At 36.5% G+C, this 14,418-nt stretch overlaps 2 protein-coding genes across 3 annotated transcripts; both read right to left on the reverse strand.

Annotated features, from left to right (window-relative positions):
* Nucleotides 1–10,565, reverse strand: LOC103936525 (prostaglandin reductase-3). The gene is made up of 19 exons (XM_048573185.1): nucleotides 10,421–10,565; nucleotides 8,597–8,656; nucleotides 7,809–7,982; nucleotides 7,184–7,365; nucleotides 6,453–6,558; nucleotides 6,197–6,273; nucleotides 6,023–6,110; nucleotides 5,127–5,316; nucleotides 4,453–4,579; nucleotides 3,800–3,880; nucleotides 3,576–3,677; nucleotides 3,302–3,397; nucleotides 2,961–3,035; nucleotides 2,510–2,629; nucleotides 1,678–1,806; nucleotides 1,036–1,113; nucleotides 741–827; nucleotides 525–611; nucleotides 1–417 (listed from the first exon to the last, which is right to left on the reverse strand). Exons 1-19 carry the CDS (start codon nucleotides 10,563–10,565, stop codon nucleotides 367–369), a joined length of 2,055 nt encoding a protein of 684 aa, XP_048429142.1. The 3' UTR covers nucleotides 1–366.
* Nucleotides 10,566–12,216: 1,651 nt separating this feature from the next.
* On the reverse strand, nucleotides 12,217–14,315 carry LOC125472103 (ycf20-like protein). Of its 2 annotated transcripts, none has more exons than XM_048573169.1 (2): nucleotides 14,048–14,315; nucleotides 12,217–12,852 (listed from the first exon to the last, which is right to left on the reverse strand). In XM_048573169.1, the coding sequence occupies exon 2, from the start codon at nucleotides 12,801–12,803 to the stop codon at nucleotides 12,336–12,338; it is 468 nt and encodes a 155-aa protein (XP_048429126.1). In that variant the 5' UTR covers nucleotides 12,804–12,852; nucleotides 14,048–14,315; the 3' UTR covers nucleotides 12,217–12,335. The 2 variants fall into 2 exon arrangements, with proteins under 2 accessions (XP_048429126.1, XP_048429127.1); XM_048573170.1 differs by lacking the exon at nucleotides 14,048–14,315 and adding an exon at nucleotides 12,966–14,022.
* Nucleotides 14,316–14,418: the final 103 nt, after the last annotated feature.

A 14,418-nucleotide genomic window follows, 5' to 3' on the forward strand; every position in this document is an offset into this window, starting at 1 on the left:
TTACACGATAAAACTTTTTACGGTGGTATTCCACTTCATAAGTTGGGATCTCGGGAATGGCAAATTCACAACCAAAAATATTTTTGTTCTAAAAAATATTCTTATGGGGTAGACTGCATCCAACACCACCACCACTTTATTCTTTGGGTCCGTTAAATTTTTCAACACATTGTTCGGAGTGAGCTGTGTACCGCTTTTGTGATATCTTCTATGGCAGACGAACTGTAATGATCTTTGGCTAGCCTCATTCGCCAAGAGCTGCAAATGTTATCGGTGCCCTCCAATATTCTTTCTCACCCTCGAGCGTTTGTTGCTCGGAAAGGAAAGAAAAATATGCTGGGAGGCTACAAGACAACATCCATCTGCTCATAATCGTGACGTTTGTTGCCTAAAGGATGGATCGATGCAAACGACAACCTGTGACATTTATTTAGTCGCAAGGAAAAAAGGCATTTAGGGGAAATTGATTTGTCACGCTACCACATCGAGAGTGAGACAAGTAAAAGATAGGACAGATGAATTACCTTCCCTACGCTTTTACCGGAATGGAGATACTCCACAGCATCTGCGGCCGAACGGACGCCCAGAAACTGTTTTGGGTCTAACGAAACCTATAAAAATGAGCGCATAAGATACGATTAGGAGTATCATCAATTTAAAACCTAAGTCGTCCTAGGATAGAGTACAGTAAATTATTTAGGTGAGTGAAAAGGTTGAGCAAAGATAAGTAAAATATTGACCTTCAGCTTTCCCTTGGAGAAAAGATGAACTAGTTTATCCAGATGTTCTTGCCAGAGGTGACTGTATTGCACTAGGAAGAAACCAGCCTGAAGATATGAAATTTGTTAAATAAACATTTGCTACCATAGATGAATTCACCGAAAGATATTTGAATGCAGTTTCAATTCTCAAAGCAGTGCAATAGATCCTGTGAATGGATCAACTAATGACCCGATTATAGTATCCCAGTGACAAAAACAGTTGAATTGAGAGAATACTCAAGGAGTGTAGTTTAAGTATTCAGCAGCTACATACCACAGTTTGGCTTTTCGCTAAAATCTTTTCGCAAATTCCAGGATAGTTTGACGGCTTCCACCCATGCTCTCCTTGATACTGTGACCATAATGAATCATGTCAAAGGAATACTAAATCCACCAACATCAAACACAAGAAAATTCCTCAGCAGACGAGAAAATCCACATAATTGAATTTAAACAAAATCCAAATCTATAGAAATTTGAACAAACAAGGAAAGTTTTTTTTTTTTTTTTTTTTTTACCAACTCAAGGGTATCCCAAAGGCTTCCTAGGCCCAAGGACTGTTTAAACCGAACAAGGAGAATATGTTTCTAAAGCTGAGCCTGTATATCCCAGAAATCTTTTACCAGCTCAGCATATGGTTCAGACTGCTAACTGGAGCTTGAACTGATTTTTACCATTACTGGCGGAGACGGATGTGTCTGTTGGACTGCATATGTTGATATACAATTTACATAATTAATCCTATCAAATTTTCTATTAATATTCATACTATTACTACATATTTGCACATAACCTAAAATGAAAATCGAAACAAACCTTTTGGTATATTTCAATTTTCTATATCAAAGTCAGCATATCAAGTGTCAAGAAAGACAATTATATTCTAGTAACGTTTATGCTTGCATGAATAAAGAACCTGAGAAATCATTCCGATCACAATGAGTCGTCCATAGACCGCAAGAGCATTCAAGCACAAATCAAACATGTCACCACCAACAGACTCATAGATAATATCAACACCTTTGGGATACTCCTTCCTTAGAACCTGCAAAATTGAAAGTTATCAATTAATGGATTGCATTGCTCCTTTATCTCCATCAGATTCAAAAGCATTTAGTTCTTTGTGGTGGCTGTTCCTTTATTCCTCCAAGACGTGCGTGGATCCATGTTATAAAGTGAATTCCATTTAGTTCAATTTAAACCTAAGAAGTAGGGATGACAAAAATGTGTTTTGACATTAGCGAGTGTTCTGACTGCATTACCAAACCATCTTCAGTAACGTATGTAATATGCAGAAGGAAAACCTGATAAAACTGGAGAACCATACAAGCTTATGAGTCTATGACCTATGAGTCAAGGTTACTTCAACAAAATGGAAGAACTAGATTGGCAATTACCCAGTGCCAGATAATGATTGAGTCAGATTAATTCTATAATCTAATACCAACTGTAACAAGCCTCCTAACTTTGGGAAACTTGGGTGTTTGAGTTGGTAGATTAAAAATTGTACTGATCTTAAGAACATTGCATTTCATCACATGCTTAAGGTAAATATTGATCTGAGGAGTCTTTGAAAATAAAAAGCACTAAGCAATCGGTATAAGAAGATAGTCGATACTATTAGCTGGATTACTTGACATATTGCATCACATCAAAGAAGTCATGAATCCTTTTTCAGCTGAGAATTCCATCAAATACAACTAAAGAAACAATTTCATAAATAAAGGGAAAAGATTAAAAAGGCATACAGTTTTGACATCTTCAGCTTTATAGTCAATGACTCGATCAACCCCCAATTCTTTCAAATGCTTTGCCTTTTCTGCACCTCCACAAGTTGCAACCACAGTATTTCCAGCAAGTTTTGCAAGCTATGCACATAAAGGACTACTAAGAGTAGTGTTTGAGCGAAGAAAGACAAAGGTTGGCATCATATAATGTCAGAATTAAATGGCAGGACAAAACATTTCGATCAATATGCATCAAATTTGGTGGGCTTTCAGGAGATAGAGGATGGGATTTTTTGCCCCAGAATTCCATCCCCTTGTTGATGTGAACGAGTTTGACATACTAAAACATTGGGTATGTATCGGCAACATTTAGACAGTGAATACAGTGATATCACAAATAGCCATACACCCTGTGGAATCGAACAAAAAAGCATGCATATAAGAAAGAGTATTTCCACATTTGAAAGCAAACCTGGACTGCAAATTGCCCAGTCCCTCCAGCAGCAGCAGTGACAAGAACTACTTTCCCAGATTCCATTTGTCCCGCCTAGATGCGCATAATAAAAAAAAGTGTCAGACGAATAAAAATGTGGTGTCTCATTGAATAATTTAAACTATTAAAAACAACGAAGGCTACAAATAATATTACACACAATTCCTAGAAAATTATTAGAAACTCCACGGGACGTTATCATTGAATAATCACCTAGGATTCAGCAAAAAAAAAATACAAAATATTGATACAAAAACACAAGTGCGCTAACATTTTTTGAACTACACATAGTTTTCCGACCACACGCACACATATTTAACCTTTTCTAGAGCGATTGATGCAGTCAGTCCTGAAGTAAGCATAGCGACAACTTCTGGATCTGGTCTTTCCACAGGAAGGATGTGTTTTGAAGGTACCTAACCAAGTTGAAAGCTCATCAAATAACCTAGTTATTGATATTATAAAGAAATATATGAACAAAAATATAATAGAATCAGTTAGTGTCATGAATTAGTGGAAACTTGGAAACGTCTGACATTAAAAATGAAAGACCATCTCAGTAAACATAGAAAAGATATTCTCCAGATAGTGTACCAACGTAAATTCTGCATAACTTCCAAAAGTCATGATTGCAGCAGGAGTACCAACTTGCAAGTTAGTAACAAAGTCCCCTACTGCTGCAATTATCCCCACAGCCTGCAACAGTGAAACAGTTTTGTCAACTAGACATCACAAATAGCAATAACCTTAACTTAAACATTTGTAAACCATCAGTGCACGAGTGATTGTTATGTCAAAAATTATAAATTGTCCTGCACCTCAAAACCACAATCAAATGGAAGACGGGACTCGGTATCTTTGGTTTTGCCACTGAAATAACGTCCTGAACTGTAGTTTACCTATGAATAATAAGTCCTTGTTAGAGCATATATTATTTGCTTTACAAAAGGAGACAGGATCTTCAATATCATTATACTTGGTAAACAATTATCACATAATTAAAAATGCAAGAACAAAAGTATTTAGACTCCTTAGATTGTTCCCCAGCCCCATCCCATCTTATTCTACCAGAGCATCCCTTCTCTGTATAATTAGCACTTTTTCTCATCATAGAAGGTGATGCACTCCCCCCACGGCAGCCTGTGTTGTGCATTTATTCAATCCATTTTTGTAGACTGTAATCCAGTCTTGGGACCATGCCAAAGCAACTCCCATAGAGGCTGCTGCCTGGCCAAGTAATCATAAGCCTTAACTTTTACTTGCTAAAACACCTGATGGGACACTTCCCCTGGCAACTCATCATCCAGTATATCACTAAGTTCAGTCCAATTTCAATCATGTCTCAAAAGAAAACGTGCATCATAAATAAGAAAGAGCAACAGATATTAGCCAGTACAACGTTTGATAGCAAAACATAAACTATGAGAATGAAAACTTAGAATCAATATTTCAAGGAGAGTCAGATGCTTACATCACTAGCATTGACACCAGCATATATGATTTTCACAAGAACACTGTGCGGTTCAATGGGTAGTCTCAATGGTGCACGCACTATGGAGGTAGCATTACGAAAATTGTGACTCAAGGTGTGAACAACTCTGAATAAAAGTAACTGTTATTAGCTAACAAAAACTAATAACAAACCACTCACATTCTTTCAAGAGATAATTTATGCTTGCTTCTGTGACCTAATGCTAAACAAAACATGAGAAAGATTTGAGCAGATAACAATTGAAACATGACAGGAAAAGTTTTGAGACTACAATACCAAAGATATAATTTGTAGCGAGCATTTTACACACAAGCATGGCAATGCATTTAGAAAGTTCCTCTTTCTCAAAATTTCACAATCAAAGGATATCTGTAAGCCAAGTGCGGAAAATGGATCCAATGACCAGAATTATGCAAAGCTTCATTTTCTGCCTATACCAATAAAAGTCATCATTTGACAGACATTTAGTAGGAAATAGTCTACCAACTTTACCCAATATCATAATTTTGTTCTCTTATACTAGCCAAATTCAATTTATAGATTCACAATAAGATAAATCCAACCATGCATTATAGTATATGGTAAAGCACCTAAGAGCTGATATCTTTCTGAAAAAGAAAAAGGGAAATAATGTTTGATGCATTATTACTCACAATTTCTCAAAACTTTCTGGAAGTTGAAAATTGAAAGGAGCTTCTACCACAGCTCTTTTCCTCAAACTTGAATGGCGAACCAAGTATTTTGCTTCTTCTGCGGGAGTTGGCCAATATTCCATGCCTCTTCGATTTGTAATCCATAGGCATGAGCCAGCTTTACTCTCATCATTAATAAGCTCAAAAGCGCCTACAAATACAATACAACAGCTTGGAACTTGAGAACGTATATGAAAATTATAAAATATGATTGATGTATCAGTGATTGCATGATTCAAGATGAAACCTTTATTTAGGAATAAACATGGAATTTTCTTAAACCCAGAATTTTTACATTGTGGGCCAAACAATGTCCAAGAACCATGTCAGTCAGATGGCACACAGCCGCATATGCTAAAAGCTAGAAAACCTCCCCAATAGCCCTGCTGAAGGTTTTGACATTTGACTTCATAGAGTTGAGTGGAAAAGGACTAACTTCGCAAGGTACAGACAACAGAACATTTCTCAAAACACCCCTCCCAAACTATGGGGCTAAACATCACTCCAAAATTAAAAAATTGAAAATAAAAAAAAAAAATAACAAAACAAAATAAAAGCCATAATTTGAAACAAGCGAAGTATCCATAACTTGAAAAGTGCATTGGTTATCTACATGGGATCATCTAAAGCTAATAAATTGAGACATAAAAAGCATCATTGCGGCTATACAACTGTTTTTGCAGATCAGCATAAAATATTTCTTGATTTTTTTTCCATATAATAGGGTATTTTACAATTTGAGTAAATCCTTGACCATGAGGTCCAACAAATCTAGTACCTATCACTAAAATTTACAATCGCAGATGATTACTAGAATCACAAACTTCTTCAAAGAAAAGATTTCAGTAACGCATTACCTTTTACCACCATTTCCATGGACACATAACCGTCCATTAGATCAATGAATTTAGAACTCACCTTTGAGCCCATCTCAGTTTCAACAAACTGCATCAAATACGTAGGAAAGTGTTTTACTAAAATATTCCTTTGCATTGTGGCTAATATCAGTTGAATGTAAGTTACTATCTTACTTCAGGACAAAGCACATTGATGCGAATCCCTCGACGTTTGTATGGAACAAGAGATCTGGTAAATTGAACAACCCCACCTGCAAAAGCATTGTCTTATGATCAATAATGTATCAATGAAAATATACTGACAATATATATTCATGTTAGGTGTACTTTAGTTTATCGGTATCTGCTGATACTCAAAGAAAAGGAAAAAACTGACCAAAAGAAGAGCTTTGGAGAGCAAATCCGGACAAAGCTAGTACAAAGAACAAACCTTTGGAGCCAGAGTAGATTGGATCAGTATAGAATGGGTAAAGACCTGAGGAAGAACCCATATTGATAATTACGCCAGGCTTTTTCAAAGCTTCCATAGTTTTAATCTGTTAGGAACATAGTTGATTCATTAAGACACTAATGTAGTCAACAGAGGTAAAATACCTTATGGCTCTCAATTTTCTTTCCTGACGCAGAACAGTTTATCATCACTTCAATAAGCCTAAATTGAAAGTCTTTTAAGCAAAATTCTGAGCGAGTAACCCATTATTTAACTACTGGGAAAAAAATAGGGACCACAGCAAAAGGGACACAACATAGAAGAAAAGTAGAAACGTGCAAGACTAAAGATGATTCAAAAGGTCTCTCTGTCAGTAAAAAAATGGTGAAATGTTACCATAGTCTTCATAAACTGATGAAACAGCTTATTTGTCATTTATTGAAAGGCTTCACAAAATCACTTTTCAGTCCATAACAAGTGATATTTTTTTCAATAAAATAAGGTAATAGATACCACTGGTGGTATAATGGCGTACTGAAATTGTATAACATAGCATAAGGACCTTCATGAATCAACAAAAGATATTCCTATGTTAAGAAGATAGGAATGACAATATATCCCCTCAGCATTATCAATTAAAATTTGTTTGGAAATGATCATTGATAGAATTTTTGGGTTTTCAAAGACCTAACAAGTATGTCAGGAAAAAAGAGTCAAGATTCAAAGCATACCGCAAGGCGAGTGCAATCAATAACTGCCACCAGATTCACGTTAATTGTTTTCCTCCAGGTATGAGTACCATTGGTTTGATCCTTATCAAATGGTGTGACAGTACCAATGCCTGCACTGTTTATACAGATATCCAATCCTCCAAATGTTGCTAAATGCTTCTCGAACGCAGCAGTTATATCTCCTGTCCATGACATAAAAAATAATGTAACTATCTGAAAGGTACCATTTGATTCCAAATTAATATAAAAGCCATATAGGAGGATCGAGAAGATAACCTCTTCAAGTTTTAAGTTCGTGAGTGTGAAATGCAGATGCATGTGCAGACTGGTAATCACAGAAACACGACTAAAAACAAAACAGGTTTTCTTTAATCTTCCTTTCTATATCAAAATTCTTTTAATCATGGCTCAATAGACTCTCATGAAACATTATGATATTTTTTGGCCTCCCTGTAGAATGTTTGGTGTGTCATTGTACAGAGGAAGCATGCTAAAACTTACAAATAAACACAGTTCAAGCAGAAAGACGACATCACACGTCTTAGTTCTCAAATCTTTACCATACAATATTAACCTTCAGTAATTCCATTCATTGGCAGGACGGTTGTACAAACTGTTCACTCACCTGTATTTGAAACATCGCATTTTACAAACACGGCAGACGGGAAACCTAAATTGGAGTGGAACTTGGCATTCTCCTTCTGAACAAGGGATGCAACTTCCTTCCCCCTTTCTTCAGAGAAATCGACGACTGTCACAAATATTCCCTTCGCTGCCAGAGCTAGGCTCAGAGCTTTTCCTACACAGAAACAGCCCACGGAATCACTAATAAAAACAGCTAGCATCACGAAAACAATCATATTGCTAAACAATTTGCAAGTCTACAATGTAAGTAAATTGTGTATGCACTGGGTTAGCGGTTGCGTTAAGAATTGGCCTGGATTTGAAGGCCTAGTTGGGTGTTTACGATTGGATTGGATCATTGGAATGGAAAACCCACTATATCCAAGGTAAGTTAGAATGAAGAAATGAAAAAATTATGTCCAACTTGAAGGTATGAGATGGATTACTCATCGAGAAAACTTATCCATCCCAATTCCCCGTGAAATGGGAGGATTAGAAAACATAATTTCCCTTAACGTGTAATCCCCTCAAATTAAAAAATGGTTCACCTCTACATTCACCATAACTTGAATCCAATGGATTATCCAATCCAATCCAATCCTCGAGACCAAACAAGGCCGAAACGGATTTGGACATTTCAAAAATCAAATTCTTTGTTCTCGTAAATTTTCACAATTCCGATTAATACATACATACATAGATACATACATATATATCCATATACACACACACAGTTAAACCAATACTCGTGTTGTTAAATTTGATGAACGTAAAAGTGAGGTGGTTCACCGATTCCGGAGGCTCCGCCGGTGACTAGAGCTGAGAGGCCTGCTTTTAGCTGCCATTTCTCTGTTCAGGTTGACTTCTGAATTTGATCTGGGGATTAGCGATTCAGATAAAGCAGAGAGTGCGTATGTAGAAATGAGCAAAATAATTCGACTTCGGTGCTTCTTTTACTGCCGTTTCACTGCTTTTCTCGTTGTTTCTTAGTGGCGCGATTTGTTCGGTAACAGTACGAAAGGACAAAAGGGAAGGAAGGGATGGCCGGCCTCGGGAGGAGGGAATTATCTATTTAGCCCAGTTATGTATTTTTTTTTTAATTATAGAAAGTTTAGTGGAATATATTAATATAAGATTTTTGGAGGGAATGTAAATGACAATTCGCTTTAAGTTTGTTAGATTTATTCGAAGATAATGTCTGTCTAATTTTTGGGTTATATTATATTTGCCCGGTGAACTTTAGGAATTTTTCACTTTGACCCTTCAAACCTTTTTCTATCTCCCACTCAAGTTCAACGTTAAACTTTAAAATGTATGTGAATAAAGACAATAGTGATGTTTAATAAAAATACGTAATGCTAAGGAGACCAAATTTTTACACCAAATGATGTTGATGTTGATTATTGCATTATTGATTAACGTGCTTATTTTCTTTTAGTGATACATCATTTGATTTGTAAATTTGGTTTAAAAATATGGTCTCCTTATGACTACTTATATATATATGAATCATGTCTCTTGAGTTTGATTTCTATAACACTACTACTACACCACTAGTATGAGTTCAAATATTTGATCGATCAAATATACACATAAAACAATAAGAAATAGATTAACTTTGAACGTAAACTTAGATAGGTAGTTTACACAAAATGAAAAAGCTTAACAACCAAAATATAAAGGGTTTTATCATAAATAATCCTTGAAATTGACCAACCTCATTAAGTTGGTTCATAAAATTGAAAATCAATTAATGTAGTCCCTGAAAATAGGTATTGCAAATCAATGTAGTCTTTACAATTCTGTTAAAAAATCTATTATGTGCTAATGTGGCACATAAGTGGATCCCACAAGTCTAATTAAATGTTGCCATGTAGATTTAAAATATTTAAATAATAAAAAAATAATTTTTATTTTTATACAACTAAAACTTAAAAACTTTGTTTTTCACTTTTTTTTCAATTCTTCTCCAAAACCTAGATTTGACCTCTAATTTTCTGGTTGTCGTCTTCCCCAAACCAGCACCCCCGTTTTCTTCCCCATTACCTGTATTGAAAAGACTTTCAATCTTGATTTTGTTGCTTTAGCAAAAGCCCCATCAAAACAAAAGTTTCCCAAAATCTCTATCTCACCAAGGTTTTCAAACCCAACAGCAAATAAGCAAAGATCTTTTTGTCCTGGAGACTGAGATTTTGTTTTCTGGGTTCAATATGCCAGCAAGATTTCTTACTCTTTCTCCCCCCCCCCCAAAAAAAAAAAAAAAACCATATATACTAAGAGCCCAACTGCAATTTAGAGTTGATAAATTTGGGTTCAATCTGTTTAAATGTAAATGTTGATAAATCTGTTAAGAGTTGTTTCATGGTTACAATAGGACTCTTGTAAACTTTGTATTATTTATACGGTGAAAGGAATGAAGGAAATCATCAGTTTCACAATACTATTTCTCTGCATCCCTTACTTTTCTACAGGCTTATTTTTTTGGGTTTTGTTTTTTGGATGAGAACCTAACAAAAAGCTAGGAAGAAAAGAATGGGAACCGGGTCGATGCAAGACCAAATGCGGTGGCTGTAAGGCGGTGGGTTGCTTCCACGAAGCCCAGTCCTCAACCACCAGCCTGTTCAGTTTTGCCTAACCCGCAAACCACCAGCCTGCACACACCTAACCTGCAACCCAGACGGACCCGCGTTCTCATGAAACCAATGCTCTCAAATCCCAGCCCACCGCTGCCATGTACCATCTCGCACCAGGCCACCATGATTCCCAGACCTCCACGCCTGACCAACCGTTCATGCACCTAAACCTAGATTTGTTTCTGCCTGCCACAGTTACTGACCATCGTGTTTGAAGCAGACCCAAAATAAAAATATAAAAATAAATAAAGGAAATAGGAAAAAAAAAAAAATGGGACCTACTTATGTGCGACATCAACACATAACAAATTTTTTTACGAAATTATAATAGAATGACTACATTGATTTATAACACTTATTTTTAAAAACTACATTGATTGATTTTTAATTTTACAGACCATCTTAATAAAGTGGATCAATTGCAATGATCATTTGTGATAAAAACCTAAATACAAAATCATAATTGGATTAGTAATTTGGAATTTCAATCCTGTGATCAAGGTAATGTTATTGACAAAAAAAAAAAAAAAAAAGTATGATATGCTTGTCTCTTGCACTCAAATTCGATCCCTATAAAAAGTCATTAGGGACGAAATTCGGCCAATCAATACAGACATGATTGATGATGGTAAAGAGGCAAACAAGTTTATGGAAGCTTTGGCTGTTTTCATAAAAGTGCGTTTTCTGTGCAAGTTTGACGTACTCGAGCACTCATTCCAAATCACCAGTCAACCCCAACACCTCATTGACGTGTTGAGTTAATTTTGTAACAATTTGGTTTTTTTATATTCTTTTATTTAGGCTTTCACAATTCATAAACTCTTACTTTCAATCATCAAATTGAATAAATTAAATAAAAACAATATATTTGATTAAACATGAATGTTTAAAAAAAGAAAACAGCGTGTTTATCATCTTTCCTTTTTTATTCGTGTACGAAGCATTTATCTTTTTGCAGTAGTTCTTTATACTATTAAAATAAAGCCCATGTTTGGTTTTCGCAAATTGGTTTCTTCCAATTTGGAGAAAGTAGTTTTGATTGATTGCAAAACCACTACATTTTGGGTTGAAACTGTAATTAGGTGTGATTACTGTATAATTTATTCATATTCTAATATCTTAGAAACTCTTTAGTATTTTAGGTATCGTTTGGTATGCAAACGGGACGGGACGGAACGGAATGGGACGAGACGGGACAGGACGGGACAGGACGGAACGGAGCAGGAGCAAAGATGCCCTCGGATGGAAACAAGGAGGAAGAAGAAGGAGACGGAGAGGTTATAATTTTGTGTTCCACGGATGTGGAACGAGTCGTTCCAGGGGGATGAGGTGGAACGAAAATTCACCCAAAACTCGTCCCGTGGAACAACTCGTTCCACCCGTTATAGGCACACCAAACGTGGGACGAAACGCCTTGTCCCACTCTGTTCCGTCCCGTCCCACGTACCAAACGGTACCTTAATGATCAATCACTTAATTGCATGATTAAAAAAAAGATCTGCAAATAATGCAAGTCTTAGGTTCAATTCTTGCCAAAACGAACTTAAACCACATTATTACTAGCTTATTGCGAAGTTAAGCTGACCCCCTCCCTCTTAATTTAAATACTATCGTTTGTTAAAAAAAATGCAACAGTTAGTGGAACATCACATTGAATGTAGTATGCATAAACAAAACTCCAGCTTATCCTGAACAGTGTTTCCATTCCAGGTAGCAAAAGGAGCAGTTTGGAATCAAATCCAAAAGCAAATCTGCATACGGTGAAAAGCAAATAAATAAACTGGGAAATTTATCTTTTACTCTATACCACTATCAAACACAGAGAACTTTACATAGGCCAAATCAAAAGGGCTTCATCACGACGACAAATTACTTTAATTGTTTCCAATATGCCATTAACTGGCTAGCTTAAACGCATCGATGAACAGACCATAAGTGAATCCCATTTTGAAATTGTTGAGAAGAGCGATGGGGAATGTTACTTTTGGTCGGCTGTAATAAAATTTTGTCACATACTCTGTCAAGAGAACACACACTACTGCAGCAATAACATCGTTGACTCCTAAGGCTCCAAATGACAAAGATATCGTTTGTGCCACATAAAAGCCACCCAACAAAGAGATTCCACCGAAGAGAGCCCTGCGAGATGGACTTCTAAAATAGTTCCTCGAGAGTTCTGGCACAGTTCTGATGATATCAACTAGTCTTCGAGACCCTCCACCCTCTTGAACAGCTCGGACACGAAAAAACCCAGGTGAGGATCTCAGAGTAGAGACTCCATATTTCCCGGTAGAAACTCTGGTTTGAGGACTCAATCCAAATTTGTAAAGGCCTGTAGTGGCCAAACTCAAAGAATGTGACATTTGCCTATTCAATATCAACTATCGAAACCAACCAGAATACTTGCCCGTCCTGGAAAAATGAAATGGAAGCAACAATTAACAAGGAAACCAGGCAGAAACATAAGCAAGTCATGCAAGAAGAAACGAAAAACAAATTCAGAGCAGAGCACAAAAAGAGAATACCTGTTAGTTGTTAGCGACAGTACAAGGACTCCAATGTGACTATCCCACCTCATTTGTTTTTTCAACATTTTTCACAAACAAAAAATTCCTTATGACCAATTGGTAAGTATTATAATGTTTGTATGACATTGGCTTCTCTTATTCACTCAAAATTATTGAATGTTGTCATGTACATTATACTGATGTTATGGGAACATGATTGCAGAGAGTCCAACTCCAACTCCAACTCCACTTGTCCGTATATGCCATAACCTCACGCATTCTTCAAACCACCCTATAAATGACATGACAACTTTTCCACGAAACATCAGGACAATCGGTAAGGTCTGTAGGTTCACGATAAGAACATGGTTCTCAACAATGTCTCCACCTGGTGGATTGTTCGTAGCTCAATATACTCTAATAAACCAAAGAAAATGTGTTCTCAATCTCAAATTACCTAATTGCATCTACAACTGCAAGAGACCAAAAGTGGGGTAAAGAACCCTGATCCATTTACAGGACCTCATGTTCACATCCCCAGCTAACATATGAAATAGAGAAGTTGGCCTCCCACTATCATTCTGAAAACTAATGTTTCCGACAACATACAAACCATTTCATCTCAGAAGCAAGAAGCAAGAGATGATACATAAACAGGTCATTATACATATGCTCCATTTGGATGGTGTCAAAATGCAATACAACAAAAACTAGAAAGTATCTTGGATTGCAATACCGAAACGAAAAAGAAAATCAGTCTTACACAATAATCTCTACTTGTCGAGTCCTTCAGTTGTCAATAAATACACAAACAACATAGAAGATGCTTACCAAAAAGCAACAAACATTTCAACTTTGTTAACCTTAGCATGCTAATCAACCAAATTTCAAATACCCAATAATAATATGCTGAAATTATTGACAACCCATCAGAGATTTCACAATTCCAATTCAGGGTCCGTTTAATTTCCAAGGATTTGGCATTGCAGTAGGACCTGATTCCTTGCAACGCCGAATCCAAATGCGCCCCAATGTATTGGGGCAGAGCTCAAAATTTTCAAATTTCATACAGCAGATGGTTTTGAAGGAAGTCCACTTACCCAAGATACCTCCTTTCAATCTCAGCGACGGCGATGGGAAGCCTGAAGCTGCTCAAAAGGGATAGTTCTCGCGGAAAAGCCCTAACCCAATAAATTGCGATTTCGCTCTGGCTCTCTCTCTCTGTGCTCATACAACTAAGAAGGACCACTGCTCATGACTGTGATACGATATGGAGATGGTCGGCAGAGGACGACGCCCTGCAACCGCAGCCTCAGTTGTAGATTTCGGGTTCCTCCACTGCTTTAGCACCTTATGGATATTGTAAAAGCTAGTGTCGCTTAGCGCCCAAAAAAGAAAAAGAAAAAGAAAAAAAATAAATGCACTGCATTAGTTTTTTGGTAAATTACAAAAAAACTACTTCAATTATTAG

The sequence above is a fragment of a genome, unplaced genomic scaffold, assembly GCF_019419815.1.
Source record: "Pyrus x bretschneideri cultivar Hongxiangsu unplaced genomic scaffold, Pyrus_bretschneideri_v1 Contig64, whole genome shotgun sequence".
Lineage (NCBI taxonomy): Eukaryota > Viridiplantae > Streptophyta > Magnoliopsida > Rosales > Rosaceae > Pyrus > Pyrus x bretschneideri.

Coding starts and splice junctions, on each gene's coding strand:
- LOC103936525 (XM_048573185.1), bottom strand. CDS start 10,565: ATGGTGGCCTGGTGCGAGATGGTACATGGCAGCGGTGGGCTGGGATTT. Junction 6,111..6,196: donor TCAATGTGCTTTGTCCTGAA/GTAAGATAGTAA, acceptor TATTTGATGCAG/TTTGTTGAAACTGAGATGGG. Junction 1,807..2,509: donor AAGCTGAAGATGTCAAAACT/GTATGCCTTTTT, acceptor TCAATTTTGCAG/GTTCTAAGGAAGGAGTATCC.
- LOC125472103 (XM_048573169.1), bottom strand. CDS start 12,803: ATGTCACATTCTTTGAGTTTGGCCACTACAGGCCTTTACAAATTTGGA.